Raw genomic sequence first — 26,305 nt, 5'->3', positions numbered from 1 at the left:
AGGGTTGATATACGGGTAGTAATGATTGGGCCTTAGACCGAGACCGGAACAGAAGCAAAGTGTATATATCTGATAGCGGTTATATGTGGATTGTATTTAGTATGTACACACGTGATCTTCAGGCTTTTGTTTGTATCAATCATGAAAGTTCCATAGCAACGAACACTGGTCGCCATATTGGTGTTCTGAATACGTTAGTCTGTTAAGTTTGCATTTCTGGCTGTATTACTGATGTTGTACCTAGCATGTATCCCTAAATGCCCCGTATTTAAAAATCCCGGATATGTGGCTACTCAGCGGATCAAGTTAGGTGAAGTGAGCCGCAGTCGTCTTATACAGCGCTTTGTCTTAAATTCAATTGATTGTACCATTGTTTCAATTGTTGTGCAATAAACTTTTATTTGACTTTACATGTAGGAAGTCGACCCGTCCTTACAGATTACAGTTCTGGAAAATTTCGTTTCTCATAAATCAAATGAAAGACGCGTGAACCTTCTGTACTTCCGAGTGAATCTTGTCTGCATTAAGTTCGTGTTCGTGGAGTGACGTTTGTTCTTTATCACCTTGACCCTGGACCTGGAGGCGTCTTTTATAATTCAAGCTCCTAGGTTGAAAATCACACTGGTTCAGAATCTTCTCACCTCATCACCGTCAACCGGCAGACTACAAAGAGACACCTAATGACACCGTGATGTAGAAAATGTCTCAACTTTTGGCCAACTCGCAAATCTTGCAGCACACGACCGAGCACGTCCTCGGGGGGTCTGCATGGGGTCACTATAACGCTTCACGCTTAATTCAGGAGGACCACCCTTCATATTACGCCAAAATATAAAGTGCATTTACGCAAAATTTGGCTACCTCGCTACGAATGACGGGGATGACATAGCTTTCCCGAATGACGGGAGATTAATTAAAGTTTGCCGATGCCCGGTAGAACACAGACCCTCGTCCTTGGCACAGGAGGGAGCCCCAGGGGATCCTAACAAGAACCAGTCGCCTCTTACTTCCATAAACTTTATGTGTGTCTTGTTCAGTAAGGAATACGACAGATACAGATAAGTTAGAGGTCTTGATAAGTCTGTGTACTCAGTCAGTAGGTCGTGCACGTGGACAAGGCTGGGAACTAGGCTCACCTAATATAAATCTCCAAGCAGATGTAGGGTAGCCTACTAGTCTGGAATCAATTGTCTTTCTTTAGTTCGCTTCCAGCGGTCGCTATGCCTTTTTGTTTTACAAATCTTTTCAGAAACTCAAGGAGTCTTGTAGAGATTAGCAGTTGAACCTAGTCCTGTTAGGCTTTAGACCTCTGCTAACGGTCGCTGGCTAAGCTACGAAGACTGGATTCCAGACTAAATGGTCCTATAGGATATAGCAGTGTCGCTCATTTAAGCGGGTGTACGTGTGACGTCGACAACTGTGTACTTGGCACATGCGCTGGAAAACCATCAGAAGAGCACTAATCTCCAAGCAGATGTAGGTTCGGCTCAGTGGTGTACTTGTCTTTCCAGCGTTCCACGTTTTTATCCCTTCGCCTCCAAGATCCCTAAAAACACGTGTAAAACCTTACGTCTGCTTAGGGATTGCCTAAGACTCATAGAAGACACCAAAACCCCTAGAGGAGCCTTTCCCCTGCAGCTTGAGGACCGTTACCTACCACTGTGCAGAGGTCAGGCTTCTCTCACGTGATTGGCCAGGCTCCAAGGTGTCATCTTTCCCCTCCCATCTCCGCGAGAGAAGGTGTGCCCCGTCCCCGTAGCTCGGTCACTTCAGCACGACACTTACGCGAGAAGGCGGACCCCACAAAGCTTCCCCCTCACATCTCATCTTTACACCGGGAACGAAGATCGTACAACCCATCGGTGATAGTTTCTGCCAGCTCTTCGAGAGAGCAAGTTCAGAGCATCGCGTGATCTTGGAACAGACTTGTCTGCGAGAACTTTTGGAAAGAGAAAAGAGTCATGGATTTCAGAGTTATTTGTGCCGCGTGCACGCTGGCTGTTCTAATGACGTGTTACATGGCAGCAGCTGAGGTAAGAACTTGTACAATTCTAATACCATAGCTGGGTGCTATAAAGTAGTGGCATTTTGTAGAGTTGTGGCAAGTTAATGCCGTTCTTTGCCGGGTTATCGTAACTTGCATTGGGATGGAAATTTACAGCTTGTTGGACATTTGCCCACCGTCGTAATCCGGTAACCAAGACCATGTGTCAGTTTTCTTTTCCCTTCCAGCAAATTATGTATGGCAAAATTTGCGCTTTTCTATACGTCGCTCTGTTTGGAAGCAATATTTATCGAGTTTCATACGTAGGTGTAGTAGCTTAGGTTGTAAGGCGGTGTGTGTTGAGACAGTGAAGTACCCTAATCCTGGCAGTGTCAGATCAAACAGCGTTAGATAACTCTGTGCGACCCCATGTCAAACCGCATGTCCGAGACGAGACAATGAGAAGTTTGTCCGAACGTTTTGCGTTAGAACAAGGGCCTGCGACCGCTAGTGGATTTTCAGCGTTTTTTCTTGCATTGTTTTAAAAGTGGAGAGTGCTGATACGTCAACTGAAAACTGAGTTTGAGTTTAGTTCGGTCCAAAATTTGTCACAAATTAAATCGTAAACATGATGAGCTTATATCGCTGATGACTGGTGGACGTAACGGTTGCACTCAGACCAGGGGTTCGTTGAAAAACGGGCACGATTTTAAAACGATTTTTTTCCCTGTGGAGTCGGTTTGGTCGGTCTTGCTGAGACATTCCAGGCGAGGTATTGAAAGTACGCCGCTTCAAATCAGAACCATGCATCAAACCGAGAAATCAAACTGGCTCCAGATGCGCCCCGCGGCCGGGGGACTTCTCTTGCGCTCCCATTTCGCTGTAATCAGAGTAACGCCTACTAACCTGGTCACCAGCATCTCCCAGGGCTGCAGGCGGGGATTCCTCGGCGCTGCCAGCTTCTATCCCCGCCTGGCCAACCAAGAACACCCCGGTGATTTTGCACGCCTGTGGCAAAATTTCCTTAGGGACATGTAGGCATTAGAGCCGAGGAGCTGGCCTGTGTAGGCCCTGGAAACAGTCTGGCATCGAGGCTAACTAAAGAGTTGAGGGTGGTGGCCCGGCCTGAGCAGTAGAATAGAATAGTCTTCGTAGAATTACAGTTTAGGCCACTCTTCGTTTGATAGACGTCTCTGTGGGTTGTGAAATGCCATGTAGTTGTGACTCGAAGGTTTTTCATGCATAATCTTGCGTTGAACGTATCTACATTTTGGTGCAGTTACCCATTCTTCTGGTAGATTGTTCTTTTTATTTGAGAGTGGACGTCCTCTGTATGTTTGCTTGTAATCAATTTCTTCCTACAGAAAGTAAACGCATCGTATCACACTCACTCACTCACTCACTCACTCTGTCGAGCTCACTCGGAATCTTCCAACTAGTTGTGTCCAATATTTTCTGTTGTCCATATTAGGCCGGACGCGCAAAAAATTTGTCCAGTTCCATGGAGGGACTTGACAAACAGACTAATTCACAAATCAGTGTAACTTTTCTAAGCATTTATCTAACTGTCCATTTGAATTTTTCTGTTCCGTTGACACATACTAAGTACCCATCGATAACTACAGTTGACATGGTGGAAAGGGTTGTAAATGCTGTTATTTGATTTACGAACACAAGTAGGAGGGGGAGGTCGGCCAAACACCAGGAACGTTTACTCACTAGTTTCAAAATAAACGGGTGGTCCCTTCCGCTTTGTCAAACTGGTTTCCAAGGGAGTCTATCAAATTCCCGTTTAATGGAAAACAAAACTCTAACTTTCAATCTGGTGTACGTGTGGGCACTACTGCATATTTTTTGGCCTGATGCCGACGTCAAATTAAAGTCAACAATTAAGGAATCTAAATATAGATTAAACAAACTCAACAAAAAGGTCAAACTGTTCTCTATGGGTATCGTCAGGCGGCAGACCTCTGCAGGTAAAGAAACCCAACACACAGGCCGAGAAGATCATAATTTTTAGGGGTGACCCGGTGTGCCTGGCTGAAAACGAGAGCCGTAGCGAAGCCACATTGTTTTGTCAGCTATCGAAAATCATTTCGCTTCCGTCTCAAGTCTGTCTTCGTCTCGTCTCACATATAGCTGACCATGGCCTTCCGAGCTTCTCCACACCATGGTTGAGAGTTAGTCGTGAGCAAGGTCATCTGTGGTAGGGAGTGGGTCGGCAAGGTTGCCTTTAGTGCCGACTAAGAAATTTAAAAAATCAAAAGTCGGGAAAGTCACATTCTGCTTTATATATAATAGAGATGCGATCAGAGGAGTGAACTGGAGAATAAAATTGATTTCAGGCTACTCCCAATCCAGCGCCAACCTTGGTTGGGGAGTGGACGGGAGCAAGGTTGCGGGGAGATCTTGAATATGTAACAGGGGCTTTACGCCTCTAGTTCGACGGAAAGGCACAGAAGGAATGCCCTGCCACATCTGCGCGAAGGTTGTTCTAGCATGGAGCGCTGCTCCTGATCCTGTTGGGTGCGACCTAGGAGGGCTCCCTCACAGTTAATCCGTTTTCTACTCGTTTATCAGTTGGCAGGTCCGGCCCAGATAGGGAGGAAATAATACCCCGAAATACCTGCGATAAGGCTGGAGAGGGGGGTTGGCTAAAGGTAGGGGCTTTTTGTAGCCTGAAATTCAGTCTTGATAGGGTCTTGTTAGGGTAGCTGCTGGATTCTGATACCCTGGAATCCAAAAGAGGAGATTCGGGAGCTATAATAAGTTTGGATTCCAGGCTAGGATTCTGGGCTAGGGTTTTTCGAGACTCAGTTCGGCAGTCAATATTTATAAAGCCTCAAAGTCAAAGCCTCATATTTCATTTGATAGTAGCCTGGATGCCTGTTTCAAGGGCCTACACAGGCCAGCTCCTCACCTGTAGGGCCAACATGCCGCCGATGCAATTTTGCCACAGCCTTACGGTCAGGGAGGCGGTCTCTGTGGTAAATGACTTTGTGGGTACTCTATCTCGGCCCTAGAGCTGAGGAGTGGCCTATATAGGCCGTGTAAAGGGTCTGGCATTTTGGTTAATATGATAGCGACACAAGTCTACTACATGTATTATTGATTTATCTTAAATTCAAGGTTGACAGACAAGAGCAGCACATCCATAATTCATGTTAGGAGGTTGCCAAACATCTGAAATCACTCTGTAACCACGTGGGCTCAGTCTCAAGATAAAGGTTTGACCTGTATGGTTGCACAGGTACCATTTATCATCCGAGCCAGACTAAGGAATCTTCCACCTAGTGGTCTCACCAGTCAGTTATAATAGCCTCGCGGAAATGGCAAAGTCTCGAAACTGTGGGAATCCTGTCAGTCCTGGACGGTACAATTGTTGTCACTGGCCAGTGGGTTCCTTAGCCTTGAAGCCAGCCATGTTTCAAGGGCCCACATAGGCCAGCTCTTCGGCTCCTCTGCCAATATGCCCAAGAAAATTTTGCCTCAGCCCTCTGGTGAAGACCCTGAACCACAGGGGGCTGAGGAAAATTTTCTTCAAGTTGGAGAATGTTGACCCCGGAGCCGAGGAGCTGGCCTGTGAGCGCCCCGGCAACAGGCCTGCTTCCAGGCAAGCAGATCGTCTGACTCCCAGGCTAGCATGTCCCAACATACGTTTTTGATATCCGCTCCACGTCTCGACGATTGAAAATATGACGTACGGAATTACTTTTCCTGGTCGTCATCGGACAAAGACACCTCGAAAATGTATGGAAGTAACCCTGTAGATGTAGACGTAATGACCAAGGTCGCTTCCTTCCGACTTTCTGTATTCCAGGGCTCTGAGAACACGTCAGGATGTGGAATTGGCATGGGTCAATGTCTTCAAAGACTGACTTGATAAATATGGCTGACATCATCTGGGCACCCGAAAGCTGATGCGAGCGTGTCAAAAAAGGGGACCACAAAAAGTTGATTTGGATACGAACGGAAATTGATAAGCGCGTATATGTCAACCTCATAATGAAGTCAGTGTGGCCTTATTTGCGGACTTCAGAGCTTTCTGTTGCCCGCTATCCAAGTCAATGAACAATTTGAAGCTAGATTACTGGCTATTTTCCAGTGAAAAGAGCAAACTCACGTCCTTACAGTACTTGGAATAACAATGTCAGCGGGGAGCAAAACTTGGACTGCCGACCTGCCAACACCTACCAAGTGCGCTGGCGACGGTTCACGGCCAAGCCTTTCTGTTCGTCCGAGTGTTTACTCAAACTTTGTTGACCCTGTCCGCATCTTAGCAGGTGATGATTGGCTGACAGGCTGACCGATTACTAAGTAATTGATTGATTGATTGCTAAAGTTTTTTTTTACCGATCCCTTAGCCCCGCCCACCACTGTCAAAACGTAGAAATGAAAAATAAAACATGAAAACGCAAAGGTTTGACGGATTTGCAGCCACTAAGTCATTGGCCAAGTACAGTAGTACTACAAAGCCTTGGGAACATAGATTGATGGTGTTATGAATTCGCGTTAGAGAGGCCACCGCAAAAATAACATTTCAAGATTTACGGTATCTTGTTTCTATCAAATAAAGTCAGAAGTCTTCCTTAATGTTGTCATTTAAAAAACAAAACAAGACGGGAGCCGCACTTCCTCCTTGACCTTTTCTTAGGTTTAGGGATGTAAACAACGGTTTTGGCATTCACGACTATCCATCCAGACCAGACAACTGTCTCTCGTGCATTCGATCCAGCTTGTCCAAGGTCATTCGTCATCCGTTACGGTCAAAGGTTCGAAACCAGGCCAGCCCATGTCTAGATCTTTCCAATGGGACATAAATCCAGGCAGGTTATTATCTGTATCGGCAGAGACAACCAGTAAAAAAAGTCAAGCGGTCGCCCTCAGACTAGCCTGGATGCCAGACTGTTTTCAGGGCCTACGTGTGTCCGCGCGTTTGTTCTGCGCTTCAAACTTTGCCCTTGAAATTTAACAATCACCCGCAAACATTCATACATGCCAGAAAATTGCAAGAATCACGGAAAGTCACAAAGACTGCCACATGGCACATGTCAAAGGTTTTGTGTTTCAACTTTTGCGTTCTGCCCGATAATTCCTAATGCCTTGATATTTCCTCAGAATTAGCCTTGGTGAAATTTAAGACTCCACAGGGCACTGTGCAGTCGAGTGTCGGTATAAAAAACATTCTGGTAGGTTCCCGAAAGATAAGATTGGACATGAAGGGATTTCTAGCCAGGCCAAACAGCTTATGAATATGTATGCGATAAGGCCACGTTGACTTAACTGTGTTGATGACATCCGCGCGCGCATTAATTTTCGTCCTTTAAATTAGTTCGCGACCATACGGGACATCACACAAATTTAAGAAGCTGCACAATTAGGTAATACATGTCAAAAAATTGTCCGAAAACGGTTTCTAATGAGCGAAGTCTGGATTCCGATGAGATGTTGTCCATACAATTTACTTTCTGTGGACTAATACCATATGGAACGGCATGGCTAGATGGCTTTCTGCCACTCAAGCCTCTTGCCAGAAGCGTCGCCTGAAGATGATATCTGGCCGTATATTGGCAGATTATGAATACCGCGTCAAGGTCAAGGAAACTTGGCACTTATTGTCACATCTTAACACCTGACTAGTAGGTTCTAAAAGTTAAACATTAACATCTGCAGATATTGGATTTGGCCTCTGAACAATCCGTGACAATTCGACAAGGCGCTACAAGCCCGGATGTCCAGGCCTCGTGGTGGGCTTGGTTGCATTCGTCGTACGATCGTCGTGCGATTACAACCTGAGGACATGCTTGGGATAGTCGCGCATGCGTGTAGTACAAAACCTATCTGTATTGTTACTGGCCTTTGTCGGCGGTTGGTTCTGTCACAGCCTGCTTGAAAGGCGGATGGGTCACATACGTCATACGATCGTCGCACGATAACAATCTTAGGACATTGTTGGGATAGTCAGGCATGCGCCCTGCAAAATCATCTTATTACGACAAAGGCCGTCTTAGATCCTTGTCGGCTTGAAAACCCTACGACATAAAAATCGCACGGCGACGTACGACTAATATTCGAATATGACCAGAATAAGAACACATGTACAACGAAGTAATAGCAAGGAACTCCAGGAATGTTCGGCTCGCTATCTGTGAGGGGATCTTCCCTGTCTCCGGGGGTTCTGGACAACAACAAAGGCGGCTTCCCCAAAGCGGATCCAATGTCACGGATGTTGGTCTGGACAAGTGTCTTCCTCGGGTCAATTTTGGGGGGATTTTAGCGGCGGTGCAAAGTGGTCCAGTCATAGGTTCAGACGAAGAGGTCAGCTAGGGCTTTGAGACACAGAAAGCTTTACATTCGTTTCTTCACCGAAGCCTACCTGGAGGCTAAACGGACAGACGGGTTTGGTTAATATTTTGATGAATGAGCGGAAGGATTTTGGTCATTGATTGATTTCATTGGTGGGTTTTCTGGATTTAATTTAGGCCGTCCACCACTGGCGAATATTACTAGTACATAAAAGATATTTCAATATGTTCAGTATCTTCGTTCCTATGTAACTCCGAATATTGTGTAAATCAAACTCTTCACTAAAATTCACATTCATATCAAGCATTTTCCTTTAATTTATGCATTCCCTTGCAGATACTGTGTATTCTAATCTAATGGACGAGACTTTTCTCGCAGTTCTTGTCGAGAATATGAGCGTTATGGAAGATATCATGTCGATAATTACGAACTGTGTAGTTTCCAAACCTTGGCACAGAGCGGGAGATACATATTCTAGGCCTTCACTTTCAGAACGGCCAACGCCTATATCGGTCAGGCTAGCCTGGGTACCATCCTCCGTTGTTACCGCTGGCTCAATCGTTTCGCTTGCTCCGACGTGAGAACGAGACAGCGCTACCAACGGATGGTACCCAGGCAACGGTCAGATGTCTTTAGAAGTTCACTGCATCGCATCCCCGTCCCTGATTTCTACCAACTTCCCGATAGACAAAGTGGACATTTCCGGCTACGCGCGCGACCTGTCTGTAACCTTTTGCTGTTAGAATGCGGACCTTGTTCTGCACGAGTGCGCGGCGTGGGAGGGACATGCCCGCTCCTTGGACGTTGTGCTGATGTTAGGGAAGGATTCTCGCTATTGTTCTTGGTAATTAGCTGGATAACAGCGCAGCCACATTCGTCGTAGGCCGTGGTACGATTTTCATGTCGTAGAAATTTCAATCAGGTTAAACTAACCACAGGCACATACACGACTAGCCCACGGCGATCGCACGACGAATGTGACCGGGTCCTAAGAGCTCCTAACACTCAGGCGATGGGGCATCGCGATATGATCATTGATGTTGGCTTTAGAGCCGAGGAGCTGGCCCATGTATGCACTGGAAGCAGTCTGGAATCCAGCTGCAGGCTAGAGGATGTTGCGCCATTGAAGTTGGCATTGGAGGTTTTGACGAAATGTCTGTATGGTTGGCCAACAGCTAGAGCTACCAAAAACAAGGGCGTTTCAAGGAGAAGTATTAAACTGCCAACCTCCTCCCCTCCTACTTCTATCGTTCTTCTGTTTCTACTTGACCCTATGATTTAACGATTTTAGCGAACCACAAAATAAATGTAAAGTTGTTTTCCTAGCACTGGTCCTTAAATTTGAGGTCATAATGATTTGAACAGCTCTTAAAACAAATGTCATAAATGGATACACGTGAAGACTTTTACCTTTCCGTCTTTTCATCTGCTTGGATTGCCCTCTGTCTAAAGAAAAAACAACTGCAATGGGAAGTCGACCTTGTCACTTCAGGACACAGATGCCTGACCTTCGTTAAGCCTGATAAGCACTTTGCACGTCCCTTTAGGACACGACCGACGAATGAGGAGTGATTGCTGATGCGTAAGATCGCTATGTTGATGAATGCAGTCGGCCATCTAGTTTGATGCCGCCTCTGGTTTAAATTGACACAGGCCATATCCAGGGTCATACATCGCTGTTATGGTCTTAAATTCTCTACATTATAACATATCAAAAAGACAAATGCTTTGTGTGCTCTCTGTGGAATATGCACTGATTCTGTGACTGAAGAGAAGAAAGCTACCGTAGAGTGGAATTTGTTATCACCAAGTACAGTATCTTCGCTAGATAGCTTAAAAAACCTCTTGCCTGATGCTCTCTTAAACACGGGAACGAATGCATCTGAATAGCATTCAGTTCAAACGAAGGCTGTCAGTTCAAAAGAAGGCTTTTCACGACACCCAGTGCGACCAAAGACCTTGTCTTGTTTCAAACGGCATCTCCTCGAACGCGACCCTGCCGGGCTACAGATGGTTCGCATTTGCAGGACTAATGAAAAGAAGGAGAATCTCTTCTCATCAGAGAGCGCAGGCTAATGAGACCACAACCGCTTAATCTCTAACCAGACTCCTTGGGTGGCTGAAAAATACTGTAGTATTGGTAGCCTGGATGCCACACTGTCTCCAAGGCCTACATAGGCCAGCTCGTGAGGGTCTAACTTATGGCTGGCTGTGCTAAACTTTCCTTGGATGCATGTTGGCCTTGGAGCCGAGGAACGTGTTTGTGTAGGCCCTGGAAACAGAGCTACACGCATCATATGGGTTGCCTTTGTCTAGTAAAGTAGTATGTGGAACTCTATGGCCGGATAACTCATTCAGCCTATTTGGCCACTTTTTAACATTTCCTCAGCCACGGCCAACCCAAGAACTCTGGTCTAGACCTCTAGCGAAAATTAAAATGATGGTGCCAACTGTATTATTTTAGTACATTCCCATTGACAATTTGACAATTATTTAACATCCTCAACAGTAGCAAGCATTCACGCAACCGTACATGCAACTGAGTTGTTCGCGTGATTGAGTTGTTGTCCCTTCCAATGCATTAAAAGATTTCTGAATTCGTATGCAGCGATTCTTCTTAGACTGTTTGCTAACATAGGTACATGCTTGTTTATTTCAGGAGCACGACACAATTGATTTCCACCTCAATGTTGTGCTATCGGAAGAGAGGGGAGAGAAGCTAAAGAAAATACTGGAGGTAAGTCGAGGAACGGTAAACCTTTTAATTTTATGTTCTGTAATACTGAACTAATAGTTTCTTGCTCCATTTCATGTTAATGGACAACCGCACACGAAGAAGGGTGGTCTGAATTTAATGTTTACCGTTAATTTGGGCAAGGCAACTGTGAATGCGATGTTAGCAGTGGCTGTAGCTAGAAAGATGTAATACAAAGTCCATTAACTCTTTTACTAGAAGAGTTCCAAACTGTCACGGTCATGGCTTTGATGGAGCAGGTCGTTAAAGCTTCTGTCTCGTATAGCCAGCCTTGGCCTCCCGAACTTTTCCAGACCATGGTCAGGAGTTAGTGGTGAGCAAAGTCATCTGTGGTTGGGAGTTGATCGGCGAGGTTGCCTACGCCTGCTAATCTTTTACAGGTCGTCTGCGGCAGCTGACTAGGAATTCACAGTCGTGAATCCTTAAAGTTATATTCTGATTAGATGTGATCAAAGGAAGGAACAGGAGAATGTGTCATAGAGTCACAAGGATACCGATTTTACTTATTCAGTGCTACGGGAAGCAGAAAACTTGCCTGATGGTATCCTGCCGTGTTCGGCTATATCCCAGTTTCTAACTAGCTTTGGAAAGGCCCTTCAGAAACATGCACTGAACACGGCTGGATACCAGGTAACAAAAAAGCTCTTCTTTAGTCAGTTATTGACCTCCTTTATAGCAGGAACTAATGGTCTCGTCAAGTCATTTATCTATAGATGTAATCACCATTGTAGACCACACAGTTGCCAAAAAAGCAGCGATGATAAAATAAAAACCAACTCAAAACACACTATAAACCACGCTCCCAAACTTGTTGACCACATGCTTACTTCCAAATTACAACACCATCATAATTCATATGTCAAATTGAATAATATCGGCAGTAAACTTTGGGCTCATGGTTTGAAACCGACCCGAGGCAGTTCAATTCAACTTTTCTGACAAGTCACGTCGTTCAAAGTGGACCGTCTTGGAATTTTCTTGAGGCTTTATCTTGATGCAAACATTATGGAACGAAGGCATAACCAGAGACAGATGTTTCTCGCATGGTTTACTCGGAAAATATGTCGTCCTTGAGGGGTTGTCCAAGATCTTGCATGCAGCAGCCAATAAAAAAAAATCTTACCTAATATCGCACCACCCATGCTCAGCTAACAGAAGCTGTTGAAAAGGTTATGAGCTGCGATATAAGGCTTAATTGAACGTGGAGTTGTAACGTGGAGTTGTACGAAAAACCGCAAGCAAATTTTATCAAAATGAATGACATCAGCGCGATCATTGATTTTCGTCTGATTTTGGGGAAAAAAAAAATTTCGTTGCCCTCGGCGATGACTCAACATACCCAGAAAATACCGAAAATGGGACAATATGTCGTGTGGTAGCTTTGAGCCTTTTAGAAGTTACACCAGTGCAGTAGAAGTGAAAAAGCACTAATGTCACTTTCTGCACTTCTTGAACACAGGAAGACTTGGTGGCTGTGATACCAATGATTTTCTCCTCAATTCTTGTAACAACGTTTATATCATCTCTATTTTGAAAATTTAGTCATCTTGTATTTTTTCTGCCCATCTTGTTTTGTTTTTCGCGCTGTCGCATTAGATTTCGAAACTGCCGAGGATGCCATCCATACAATTCACATGATGTGGTCTAACGAGTCTAACCTTTCGCCTACTTGTTCTGAAGTATTACAGAAGGTTGTAAATACGTGTGGGTTCAAAGAACGCCCACGACAGAAAAGGTCGCTGTTATACGCTAACAAACCGAGTCCGGTGGCGGAAATAATGACAGAGATAAGTACTGTGGTCAGTTTTACGTCTCATACTTACTGATGAACAAATGTGGATAATGAGAACAAACCTGTGCCTGATCTGAGTTATTAGGACAGATCTGACCCTGCGACCCTTGCAGCCACCATGCAAAAGGACCGTTCTTGAAAGGCAAGTCAAAACTGTTAAGACCACTCAGGGGACCGGGAAAATGCGGTCTATGTGGACAGGTGGTCACTATAGACAGGAGTATTAATGTGTATGTCAATGGGAAAAATTACATCGAAGGGAGAAAGTCGCATTGGCCAGGTGGTTCTTATGTAGAGGTCACTTGAGGTGTAGGTTTGACTGTAACTGTACCTTACAAATTGTATCAACAGTCGGCCCAGTGACCTACTCTGTAGTCTACCGACCCTAGCTGGGTCCTGGTGTAGATCTTCAACATCTGTGCGCAGTCTATTTGCTGCATCCAAAACTGATCTCCAATTTCGCTGGACGCAGAGTGAAAAGACACTGTAAACATAATGAAAATTAACTGTTTTTCAACTTCAAAACTTGGACTCTTTTGACTTTTCAACTGAATTGGTCAGTCCTCTTCACCCGTGCGACCCAATCGCTCATAGTGATTTTATACACGTGTGACATCAGCAATGGGTCAAAGGTTGTCAGAAGTCGATATCGCCCCCCTCTTAAGTCGTTTTAAGCAAAACATCTAGACGTATGAAATACTAGTAGTATCGATGAACGTCGACTGATGTTTCTAAGCCCTGAGATGCATCAATATTCGCCACTTAGCTCAAATGGGCTGATCCCAGGCTAGTCTATACCCCTTACCTCAGCCTCTATGTAACGCCTCTGCCTCTGGTAGAAATGTTCGCGGTGGAACCGCGAAATTAAAACCACGCGAACTTGAATGCATTTACAGTATTGTGCAACAGCGTCATTATACATAGTACATGTACATACGGATTTGCGTAATCCTCGCATCGCGACAACAAGGGATGTGATATACGAACTGCCCATAGGCCAAACATCTGGGTAGTATTTCAGATCACCTCAAACGCCCTCTCTGTCATACTGAGAGTCACCTCATGGACAGTACTGCCACTACTGGTATGCGAAGTTTGTGTTTTCTTGACGACATTCAATCGGTTATCACCATTTAACCCCAAATGACGGACATTTAATTGCAGGTAGATGTTCGTTGCCAAGAAGAAGCCAATGTCACGGACATGACACCTTGAAAACGTGCAATCTTCAGAAGAAAACAAGGATACGACCTTAGGGGACTAAGGGGAGTACTGATTAGAATCAAAATGGCGTAAGCCTTGATGTTGACGTTCTCTGGCTCTCCGTCAGGGGGCAGCGCTAATGCGCAGCAGCTGTTGAACCCTTGTCACGAGCAAACTGCAACTGGAAGCCGATTTCAGACAGCCGCATTTCTTACGCGGATTATTCTCTACAAGAACCCACGGCAGATCTGGAAAGGATTTGTTTGAAGAAAGACATAAGCGCTTGGTTTTAAATGACCAAAACAAGGCTTATGATGAGGAAGGAGCTGTTGCCTCATTTAGGTTTCGGCGTGATGGATTCCAGACGGAAACGGTAGCCGCTTTGAAGCTTACGAGTATTGCTATAATTATCAATGCAACGGGGCTACCAAGAGGGACACTATCTGTCAGAAAAGACCTCCGATAGTAGGGATTATTTAGCCTGGAAACCAGACTGTCATCAGGGCCTTCACAGACCAGCTCTTTCGGCTTCAGGACCAACATGCCCCCAAGGAAATTTGGCCTGAACCCCTTTTAGGAAGAGTCTGAAAGTTAGCCACTGACATGGTGGCCATAGAGTCGAGGAGCTGGTCTGTGTAGGTTCTCGAAACAGCCTGGCTTCTAGGCTAAGATTGCTCGACTACAGCTCATGGATAATCGTAAGCATCACTGCATGCACACCGTGTTATCGTCGTCAGAGACCACCGACAAATGACCGCAGGGGAATCCTCAATCAGATAAGTGTCCCCGTCCCTCACTACACTCAAAACGTGCCGACATTGCAAAGACCTTAGTGACATCTGGGCTGACTTAGGTAAACCGGTGTGGTCACCTAGTTTGCCCCCAAGAGATGAGCTCAGGAGTTCGTCATTATCGCTAAAACGGTGCGAGAAGGACAGGCCGAACGGCGCATGATGCGGCTTTCTTGATCTTGGCGGATTCAAATTCGGACAGCCTAGAACACGGCCTACTCAGGCCAGCTCTTCGGTTCAAGCCCCAGTTCAATTTTGCATGGGCCCCCTTAGGAAAGCCTTGGGCTTCTGCTTTTCCTATGACCTCCCATGGCTAGAGTTAGGCTTCTATATTTGATTCAGACCATTGTCTGCTAATGCCCTGTAAACACCAGAAGGTTAACAAGGATTTGGACGGTGGCAAGGTCGTCTTGTGGTTAGTTTGAATCCCCAGCAGGTCCCAACATTGAGCCATTGGGAAAGACACTTTTCACTTATTTTTCCACTCGACTCAGGTGAAAATGAACACCCTTCTCCGGCTAGGGACGTCCTCTCAATATTGTTCATGTCTGGGGAGACGTATCATTGAAATTTCAGCGAAAGTGGATCAAACCGTCTGGTCTTCCACTGCTTGCATCTTCTGTACAAAACTGATGTATCACGCCTAACGTTAAATGTAGTTTACTGGTTATGTGATACAAACAAAGGGTTTATTTTTCTCTCCTCCCAGGAATGTGGGATTTAGCCCCCGGTATGTTCACACCTTGCCTTTGGGTACCAACCAGATGGTACGGCAATCCAGCACGTCAGTTTTGATATATCTCAAGATGATCATGGTCATGTTTACCTTTGAGCTCTTAAAAACCAAAACATATGAGGCCTTTTGACTGGGATAACCGGGTCGTGGGAAAATTCCATACAACGTGATGCTGCAACTGATTTAGCATTGTTCAGCCGTTAAGCAAGGACAAATCTACAACAACACGAGAAGTGGATACACTATTCACCAATATTACAGAGCGACCGGTCTAAGGGTCTAACTCAGGGGGTGTCTGTAATAGAATTTCCTTCGGAGCATGTTGGCCTTGGAGCCAAGAAGTTGGCCTGTGTAGGCTCTGGAAAGTCTGGCTTCAACTTTTTCAAGGCTAGTTATGGACATCATCCAAATTCTGTCGGCTTACATTATGAGAAGGTGGAGTTTCTTGGCATGCATATGATGGCAGGAAAGTTGCCTTGAGTTCGACGTTACAGAATCATTAATGTATCGTGGTCTCAATGGCCTAGTGTTAAAGCCTGCGGACACGGGATCGAGAGGTCTTGGATATGATTCCTGGACGCACGTCGTCTGACGTTTCCTTCAGAAGGGTCATGACTTTCGTCACTCCAGATGTAAATGGGTTACTGACTTTAGTAAGTTGGGGAGGTAAAAAGGTGGTGGGAAGAGAGGGATGGGCTGTGCTGTCCAATACCGTACCCACAGCCTCGAGCTATGGACGTCGTATCCTTATACAGAATTTTACAATCTACAGACTGATGTCGATTTGTTTCATTTTCAGTCTCCGAATCCGAGGTCCACCAGGGTAAAGAGGAAAGCTGCCAAGGATCCGCTTTTGTTGTGGCCACAAGGAACTATCCCTTACAAGTTTGACGCCAGTGTAGGTGAGTACAGATTCTAACACAATTTTAAGCATGAAGGTTCATGTGTGTTGATACGTAACATTATAAAGAATTACAGGATCTAACCCGATTCCAAAACAAGAAATGACGCCAAATTTTAGACGAGTCCTCTTTTATTCATCAAGAACGCAGGACCCGATTGCTCGTGATAATACATCACCTTCCGAAAGTGTGACTTGAGTACTGGGTCAAAGGTGGATAGATTGCGCCTATGTGTTACTGTATGGCCGACTAACTCCTATCAAATCATTATCAAATCTATTTGGCCAATTTACACTTTTTTTTCATCAACCCAATGACTTTTGGTAGAGACTACAAATGTACATGAAGTAACCTCAACTGTTTTTGCCCACTCTAGCACCCAGAGACAAGGCCCAGCTGATGAAGGCCATGACGACATGGAGCTCACAGACCTGTGTCAAGTTTGCCGAGTCTACACCACAACTGGCAGCATCCTTAGGGCACAACGACTTCATCACATTCGTCAAACACTCAATGTAAGCTTAAGACTCAAAACGCATAGCGCAATAGATGTTGGACGCTTCGGTCCATTACCAACTTGGCTCATGGCTTAGTCAGACCAACTCGGCCCAACACCCTGACCGTAACCCTAACTGTAACCAACTTTACCCTAACCATGGCCCAGTTGACCAGGATGTTTAGCGAAGTTGACAGGGCTGCTTGTTTGTCTTAAAGTTGATGTATCAAGTTTAGAGATCACTGCTATTTTGTAATGTATGCATTACAAGGTTATAAAGGAGTGAAGTAGCCTGCAATATTGCAAGCAGTACGACGGTTGAAAACAGAGTATATATTTTTCACTATCCATCTTCATTGATTTTTTTTCACACTTGTAGAAACTGCGGGGCAGGGACAGGGAGAGCACGGACAGGCTCACAGGCGGTGACGTACTCCGACTCCTGTATGTACGGCAGCTACAAAAACGACCCGGTGTGTATCACTTTGGTTACTGCATGTGTTTCATTTGTCGATTTGTAACAGTGACCTGCACTTAGTGTATGTCTGCATTGGAATCTATTATGATTCATATACAAAACTGTTTGCCTCTGTGAAGTAAGGTATGTTGTTGTTGGTGTGTGTGTTCCTGCATACTTTGGCCAGCGTAACTGAAAAGCTGTTGGTACAAATTCATATTGTGACCATGTTTAATTTGTCGATTTTGGGCATCCTAGCGGCTTTTCTTGTTTCTGTAGGGTAACTTCTTGTTATCGTATCTTCTATTCTAAACATGTATTGGTCTTGATTTTTTGTGGCAGACATCTTTTGACGTTGGGAAGAACTGGTGTATGTTTCAGCCCACTAGCAGATTGTTAATCACTTCAATATAACAGAGAAAAGTACTTACCGATAAAAAGTATCAAGTATTCGTCGCCTACTTAAAAAAAATCAGTGATAGTGACTAACTGGACTTTTCACTTGACGTGTGTTGACTTTTCTACTTCCCAACATTACAGGCGGCTGTAGCCATGCATCTCCTGGGCAGTGCAATGGGGCTGTACCCCGAGATCCGGCGGCCAGACCGCGACCAGAGAGTCATCGTTCTCACCGAGAACGTCAAGAAGGGAGAAGAGTAAGTGTAGATTAGTCATTAAACGCTAAAATATTCAAGATCTAAAGACAACTTTGTAACTTTGATCGAGATCTTCCAACACAATATAAACATGTGCCAGGGTAGAGACAGCAGTCTGGCAGAATTGCTGATTTTATCAGATCAGTTTCCAATCGTAGCATCTGTTGACAATCAATTAATCTCAAGTGACATGAATCTAAGTTGAAAAGTTCTTACTGCCTTTTAAGGGATTATTGTAAAATTCACACTCTACGGCCAGAACTGGCTCTTTGATCTATTTGTCGAGACATGTGTACGTGTGTTGACATATTGACGATCTAATACTGCAGATCCAAGTTCACCAAGCTGACCCCAGCCCAGATCAACCTGTATGACATTCCGTTTGATTACCTGTCCATCATGCAGTGGGATGATTCGGTCAGTATCTTCCTACAGTTTGTACATCTTCTGCATGTAACCGGAATGTTGACTATATCATATGTACCTTTAGTCCATGAAGCAGATTACCATTTTTGCAAACAAAGGTATTGACACTGATATAGAGTATATCAGTCATTTCGTAAGTTACAGACCTCAATATACTTGTAATGTACTGTGCCAAGAAGGTTGCATTTAAGGGACTGAACAGCATAACTTGAGAAGTTATAGATAAATTGTAATAATACTTGGTACAATGTATGTGATTAGGTTTTGACCTATTGAAGAAATGAAGTTTTTCTGCCCACTGGCATATTTCCTTGGTACTGTAGCATGAATTCCTTTTTTTGTTGTTGCTTCTAGTCAATTTCGAGACTGTAAAGTCCTTTCATGCTCATCACATTTTCAACATTACTGATAAGGCATGATATCAGTGACCATGCACATGTAGTAAGTAGGTATGTACATGTACATGTATTAAAGTATTGCTGAGTTTCTTCAATTTTTCTTGTTTCTTTTCAGATATACAGTTCAAGCCCAGCTAACCGCAAGACAATCATCTCCAAGAACCCATACTTCCAGAACCTCCTTGGCCAGCGCACCAGCCTCAGCTACTACGATATCAAGTTTGTCAACAAGCTCTACACCTGCGACTGTAAGCCTTTATCTTACTTTCTTGACTTTTGGTTTTGCATCAAACTAAACCACTTTTGACAGGACAACCAATGTAAATAGCATTATCCTCTTTGGTCTGTGATTTATTCATGTTTGTTCTTCACTGTATCACATCATGCACAGACACAATGATGTTGACTACCAATTATGTATGGCAAATTTAAGAAATTGCATTATAATTATAGCACCTTCATTGTCCAGTAAAAGCTTGCTGGTGTTTTTTTTCTGTTTGTGGCTCATGATCACCCAACAAGACTGATGTCATATGTATATACAGTCAAACCTGTCTTTTGTGACCACTTGATGAACTTCAAGAAAATGGTTACAGTAGACAGGTGGCCGGTATATCCAGGGTTCTTTGTGCTCCAGTCAATGGGGAAAATTATCGAAGGGATCACCAAAGAGTGGCCACAATGGCCAGGTGGTCCTTCTGCATCTATCTGGCCACTAGGAACGGTTGTAACGTTTGTACTGTAAATAAATGTTCATTCAAGTTGGTTAAGCTCAAAGTCTGCCATCTTCTTCTTCGTGTTGTATGATGTATGTTTATGTATCTGAATGAAGTTTTTTTATGAAAAAAAATCTTCTTCTTCCACCCCAGCTAAGTGTGCGAACCGAGCGACCCCGTGCCCTGCAGCCGGCTATCGTAGCGAGCAGTGTGCGTGCATGTGTCCAGATCCCAACAACTGGAGGGTGGCTACAGTCTGCCCAGGACAGGCAAATCCAAATACAGGTCAGCAACAAGACATATTTTGCTTTTGGTAACCAATATCATAGCCTACATGCAGCCACTATCTCATTGGTCAAACAGCTATTTGCCATGTTATCATTGTTTGAACTGCTAATTGTGATGGACAGAATCAGTCTATAACATCGGCATATGCACTGATGATGAACATCTTCTGATGCATCAAAGAAGATTAGACATCCAGGTAATGAGATACTCAATAAATACCAAAGTTACTCAAGCAACTGGATATGTTTTGTAAACACACATTTCAGACAGCATCAGCTGTCTTTCCTCGGTGACTGCAGAGAATCTGAGGTCCAACAGGTGTTCAACCAAAACTATGAAAGAATATTTCTAATGGTTTGACCAACTTCCTGTCTTTTCAGACAAGAACTGCTACTCCAACAGGGGAGAGAAGTACCAGGGCACCGTGTCCAAGACTCAGACTGGGGAGACCTGCGTACCTTGGAACCAGGCTCTGGACCGTTTCTACAACATGGCCAAGTTCCCCACCCAGCTCGCCAAGTACTTCATTGGGCCACACAACTACTGCAGGTCGGTGGTCATCCTGTTGTTACCTCCGTGTACAGTGGTTTGTTTGTTTTTGGTGTGTCTGTTTGTTTGCTTCCTAGTGTGTCCGTAGTTATGTTAATGTAGGCGATTTGCTGGTTTCCTTGTGCTAGGCACATCAGGGATATTGACAGGAAGTTTGGTCAAAGGTCCTGGAAAGGTCCAAGGACACATTTCCTGTCATCAATTGCCTGCTGTAGGTACATGTATGTCTGTTGCCTTATGGGAGCCAGTGGAAAAAGTGCATTGGACAGAATCAGTGAGAGATTCACAATGTTGAATAGCACGAAATTCACAAAAACTAAAGATATGAGATCTTAAAAATGTTGGAAAGGTTTTCGATAGTGTTTCAAGTTCCAGGTTGAAACAACATTGTAGCACAGAAACACATCTTTATGGTGTCTGATGATAGAGGGGAGGCCCTGTGAAAATGAAACCACAGCTAACATTTCAAGACTTGCGATAGATTGTATCTTTTTTTTCCTACTTTTTCAGAAACCCAGACCCTACCCTGTTGGACCGGCCCTGGTGCTATGTGCAGTCCAAGCTGGACTGGGACTTCTGTGTCGTGCCCAAGTGTGCAACCTCTGGAAACCCTAGCGCTAGCGGTAAGTTTTGCATAATACTGAAATAAAGGGGATGGTGAATAGTCAGAGTCGATTACGTTTCCTTCACAACACCTCAAAATCTGCTGGCAAACATAACACTGATCGCAAGTTGTTGACTTGATCTCTATTACACAACTTGAAGTGCGATGGTTCAGCTGCTGCAAACATAGCCAACAATGGACTCTTGGCCCTCTCCAGACAATGGTTGAGAATTAGTTGTGAGCAAGGTCATGATGACATCTGTGTTTGAGAGTTTCTGGGTAAGGTTTCCTAATGAATGTAACATGTTAGTCTTCGTCTGCACCAGCCTATTATGAAATTGAACAAAAAACTTGGGGAAGTAATATACTTCTTAGATGCAGAGGAGTGAACTGGCGATAGAATAAGATGGATTCACGGCTACTGCCAACCCACCTCCGACCTTGGTTGGGGAGTGGTTGGAGCAAAGTCTGGAATGGTCCTGACAAGGGATTCAGTGACAGGATGGTTCCAAATGGTCCTTATCTTCCCGAATTGGCATTGATTAATTGATGACATAAATGTCAAACAAACCGCAGAGATCAACGGTTGTGTCACACGGAGGCCAGAAGGTCAACCTCACAGTTCTGACCTTGAACTGTCCTTGACAAAAATTAAGAACATCTTCAAGAGGCCTGGTATCAGAAACACAAACTGATGCAAATGAGGTCCAGCTGAGGGTAGGACTTGAGATCACAGTGGGTAAACCGAATGGTGGTGTTGCGGATGTCTGCTTTCTATTATGATGGTCATTAAGACTGGTCTGCTGCTGGGTATGACAGTCCAGGCCAGCTAGGGAGGCAAGCACTGTCTTGGAAAGTAATACGTGGAACTCGGGGCAATCAGAATCGTTTGTATTTATCAATAATCAGCTGCAAAGTCAACTGTCAACAATTTTCACCCCTGGACCTGCATGATACTGTAAATGCATTTAAGTTTGCATGGTTTTTGTTACGCGCTAAGGCGAAAATGGAGTGTTTTTAAGTTTGCAGCAGCGCTTAAGCTACAGTATTGGACAAAAATGTTCGCGGTGGTTTTAAGTTAGCGGTGAAGCGTGGCCGCAAAAACCGTGAACATAAAACCACTGAGAACATTTCTGCATTTACAGTACCTCAGTTGCAAATTCAATGTGTTATCAGACATGTACATGAGTTCTTGTCTTAGAATGGACTCCAGCCTTGTTAGCTTTGTTAATTTCACGGTAAAAGTGGAAGAGAGGTTTTTCTGTTTGCGGTAGAAACAATTCTGTAGTGAAGTACATTTAGTAATACAATGGAAACGTATATTGCCCGTGTCATGAATTTGTGAGAGGTCTACGTGAAAATAAAAGCACTGCAAACATTTCCAGATCGGTAGGTTCCCGTTGAGATATCTTTTGAGATAACAATACCAATTCCTTCCATCTTTTTCCAGGTTTGACCAACCCTAACCCATCCATTAAGACCTGTGACCCACTGACCATCCCCAAAATGATCATGTCCAACTGCATCACCGGAGGGTCGTACCCACCAGGGACTGTGTGTAACCTGGCCTGCGAAGCCGACTTTGGAAGGCTTGCTTTCTCCGCAACCATCTGCCAGGTCGATGGGACCTGGTCTGTGCCAACGAACCCGCTCAAGTGTGGCGGTAAAACCTTATATAGCTTGTCTATATGATCTAATCCCACATTGCAGTCATCAGGGGGTACCTAAATACATGTACAATGTACATAGCAATTTTGTGGGAATACTCAACAACCATGTTCATAGGATTGTTACATATATTTGGTAATTTGAATTCTATTTCAGGTACCTGGCCCATATAATTCAATATACAGAGAAGAAAAGGACTACGTAAAAAATACAATATACCTATAACCTAACTTAAACTACCTTTTAAAAACAATGTTAACATATTTGTAGTGTTTCTAGAAGGTACTGTAGTGAAATGAGTATGAATGTATGAGTGTCTGGATTATAACATAATATAAATAAATATATAAAATAATATATAGATAACTACTTTGTGCGAGTTTTATCCTGGCTGTCGTTCACCCGACATGCACGCTACCGGAAAGGGTCGCAGTCCTTAGGACGGGACGTTAAGCCATGGTCCAATGTTCATTGTGAATGTTGAAAAGAGCTAGGGGAATTTTCCTTGTACAATGAACCTGTAAATGCTGTGCATAGCGTCTGTCTTTTCTATCACGACCAGTGGAAGAATAGCTCTTCAGTGAGCTAAAACTGGATCGAGATCACTTTCTTTTTTAACTCTTATTAGAAATTGGAATGCTGGGTATTGATTGAATTTTTAAAAAAAGACGTTTATTCAAAATAAGGCAAGCTCATTAATATCTAAGACCAAAAGTGAAAAACCAGCTCTGATTAAGCAGAGCTGAAACCATGTGAAAATATTGTTTGGCTCTGCATAAGAGAATGGTAGTCCACAGGATTGATGAAGTACATTGAATTCTGTATGTTTTTCAGGCTCTGGGGCTGACTGTTATAAGGGACGTGGTGATACCTACAGAGGCAAAATAGCTGTAACAAGATGTAAGTTGATCTTCTTGTATTGCATAAGGCCACATAAATTTGATCCTGGCTGGGGTTTGGATAAAATGCAGTTCTTTTTCATAAAATCCATATGTTTTTGCACAGCCCTTTGTACGTTTTTGCTTAACTTTGTACATTTTTGCATAGTGCTTTTGTAGGATTCTCCTTAAATGAGTAAAAATTTCATAACATTCCTGTGGATGCATAGGCACCACTGAAATAAATGACTGTAGTTCAAATTCTGGGCCATCAAGACTGCCATCAGTTACTGACATACTTGAATCATTCCAGGGATGATGAATCCAACTGGTTTTAATCACGAAGTCAGTCTTCATCAAGATCCATGTCATCTGGTCCAAATGATATATAGATGTTACTGCAGCAGGTGTTGGAACAAAGTCAAAGTTTCCCTAACAGATTTTCTTTCTTGACTTTGAAAAAAATAGAACCTCATTGCTGCAATGTCATTCGCTTGTGAGTGAAGTGTACGCCACTTCCCCATATGTTGCCTTTCTGTAATCATTTTGTGACATTGATGGCGTAGCTGTTAGGTCACAGGTTTGGTTCCAGGCTAGACTGTGTCCTTGAGAAAGGCACTTTACTGCAAGAATCTAAAACAAGACCTTATTCACTCCACCAATGTGTAAATAGATAGTCAGTTGAGGTAAAAGGCAATGGAAGGAGAAGAAAAGACTCCACCTTCCAATACTGGCTAGGTCTCAAAAAGACTATGGGATCTTTATCTGTACTTAACCTTGTAATCATTTTGTCTTCTAACAGCCGGAGAAAAATGTTACGAATGGACTTCTGTGATGGGCATAGCCTACACCAATGAGCCATTCAAGACAATGTACGACATCGGACAGCACAATTTCTGCCGTAACCCCGATCCTACGCGGTTTGCATCCCCGTGGTGCTATCGCCTCAAGCCTGGCACCAACCAAGTCATGGAGGAGGCCTGCGATATCAAACTATGCTAAGAAGAGGGATGTTTAGACGTAGCAAACAACAAGTTTTGTAGCACCGTAGGAGTGTTACATGCATGTTAAAATTTAAGTTGTTACATTTCTGTTCTGACAAGTTTAGCCATCTTACAGGGTGTCTGGCATGGGCATATGAAAAACAACAAAGTTACTGAACAGGTCTACAAAGGACTGCACCGTCAACATGATTTTAGTACAGGGCTACAGGCAGTTAAAAAGGCAGTCGTGATGTCACAGAAAAAGGACTCCCCCATTAGACCCATTGCTAATTTATCCCTCCGAAGAACACACAGTAGACAAGTGATTTAAAGAAAAGACCACATATTTACACAAAGATATGTTGGGGGATGTCACAACCCGTTGCTAGTTTGTCTCAGCAGACCACACAGTAATCCAAAGAGTAGATGTTTTAAGTTTTCAAATTTTTGTTAAGGTGGGGAAAGGGCAAATTGTATACAACCCACAGAACACCTCAAGGAATCATAATGACCTAAGATGTAGGTGTCTCTTGTAAATTATTGATTTTGCAACATTTGCGTAACAAAATGTTTAAGCTACTTTAATTAAAATATCTCTTAGATCTTGATATCCCACTCATAAGCATTTATTTAGACCATTAATCTTTCTACTTAGTTGCTAGTTATGAAAAGTATGTTCAAGTTAATCTACATGTCTAGAGGCAGCTCATTACGCATGACTAGTTCAGCAGCCTGGTACATGTATGTACGCTGTACCTATACATTGATTTGAGATTGTTTATTATATCGTTCAGCTTTGGTATCCTGCTACAAATAGTATATGTAACAGAATAGCACTTTGCAGCATGCCACTTTTAGGAAAATAGCATAATAAGCATGTTCATAGTTTGAAATGCACATGTGCAGTGTGATGCATGGTGGGTAATATATACATGTAAGTTGAGGACTCTGGAAAGACATAAAGGCTGACCAGAGGCTCTTAACTTTGACATATAATCCACAATACATCACACTGCACATCGGCACTTCCGACTGTGAACTAGCTTGTAGTGAAACCTTTTTACATGTTGAAATGTACTGAGTGACATATGTGTGAGAAATTCATTTTGATAATTATGTAGGCATCAAATAGTATGGCCAAAGTTCCAGAATGGTAAGTTAGAAACTTGAATTCGAACTTGCAGGGCACATGAAACTAATATTCTACCTCTTTTCAGCTGTTCTGTGGGCTTTCAACTAATGTTTTTCACTGTTTAGTGTATAATGCTCCTTAGCAGCTGAAATACAAACTACAATAACATTGTAGATGGTTGTTTCTTTTATCAACACTTTTGTACATTATTGTTTTTGTTAAAAATACTTTCCGAAGGGGTTTTAGAGACCCCTGAAGCTGACGCTCATTTTCTGCTTTTGTAACCACCATGAAATGTAGCTAGACTTTCTACATAAGACAAAACAATGTTATATAATTAAATGTAAACTTAATTACCCATGATACTAGCAAAGTAAGGAAACTGTAGGTGTAGCATTAGATGTTACTGATCTGTATGACATTACTTAGGTTTTTCTGCAAAGAGGTGTACAGACCTTAAAGTTGTGAAACATATTTTGCATGTCTTGGAAAGTTGACTGACTTACTGTAGGTCTATGTATGGTTTTAGATGCTGTGAAATAAACCCTTGTATCAACACCATGGAAATGTCCTTGTTTTTTTTTT

At 43.6% G+C, this 26,305-nt stretch overlaps 1 protein-coding gene across 1 annotated transcript; it reads left to right on the top strand.

The window, feature by feature from the left end:
* Positions 1-1,711: 1,711 nt before the first annotated feature.
* Positions 1,712-26,281, top strand: LOC136422901 (uncharacterized). Its single transcript, XM_066410823.1, has 14 exons — positions 1,712-2,033; positions 10,950-11,027; positions 16,367-16,469; positions 16,846-16,984; positions 17,345-17,438; positions 17,963-18,078; positions 18,408-18,495; positions 19,018-19,150; positions 19,772-19,903; positions 20,287-20,455; positions 20,966-21,078; positions 22,510-22,722; positions 23,562-23,627; positions 24,408-26,281. Exons 1-14 carry the CDS (start codon positions 1,962-1,964, stop codon positions 24,605-24,607), a joined length of 1,716 nt encoding a protein of 571 aa, XP_066266920.1. The 5' UTR covers positions 1,712-1,961; the 3' UTR covers positions 24,608-26,281.
* Positions 26,282-26,305: the final 24 nt, after the last annotated feature.

This window comes from Branchiostoma lanceolatum, chromosome 17 (genome assembly GCF_035083965.1).
Source record: "Branchiostoma lanceolatum isolate klBraLanc5 chromosome 17, klBraLanc5.hap2, whole genome shotgun sequence".
Lineage (NCBI taxonomy): Eukaryota > Metazoa > Chordata > Leptocardii > Amphioxiformes > Branchiostomatidae > Branchiostoma > Branchiostoma lanceolatum.
This window is presented reverse-complemented; position numbering and strand designations above follow the sequence as displayed.

Bases quoted from the DNA above. Each gene is read 5' to 3' on its own strand.
- LOC136422901 (XM_066410823.1), top strand. From the start codon at position 1,962: ATGGATTTCAGAGTTATTTGTGCCGCGTGCACGCTGGCTGTTCTAATG. The intron at 2,034-10,949 runs GTAAGAACTTGT...TGTTTATTTCAG, and splicing joins GTTACATGGCAGCAGCTGAG to GAGCACGACACAATTGATTT. The intron at 16,470-16,845 runs GTGAGTACAGAT...TGCCCACTCTAG, and splicing joins CAAGTTTGACGCCAGTGTAG to CACCCAGAGACAAGGCCCAG.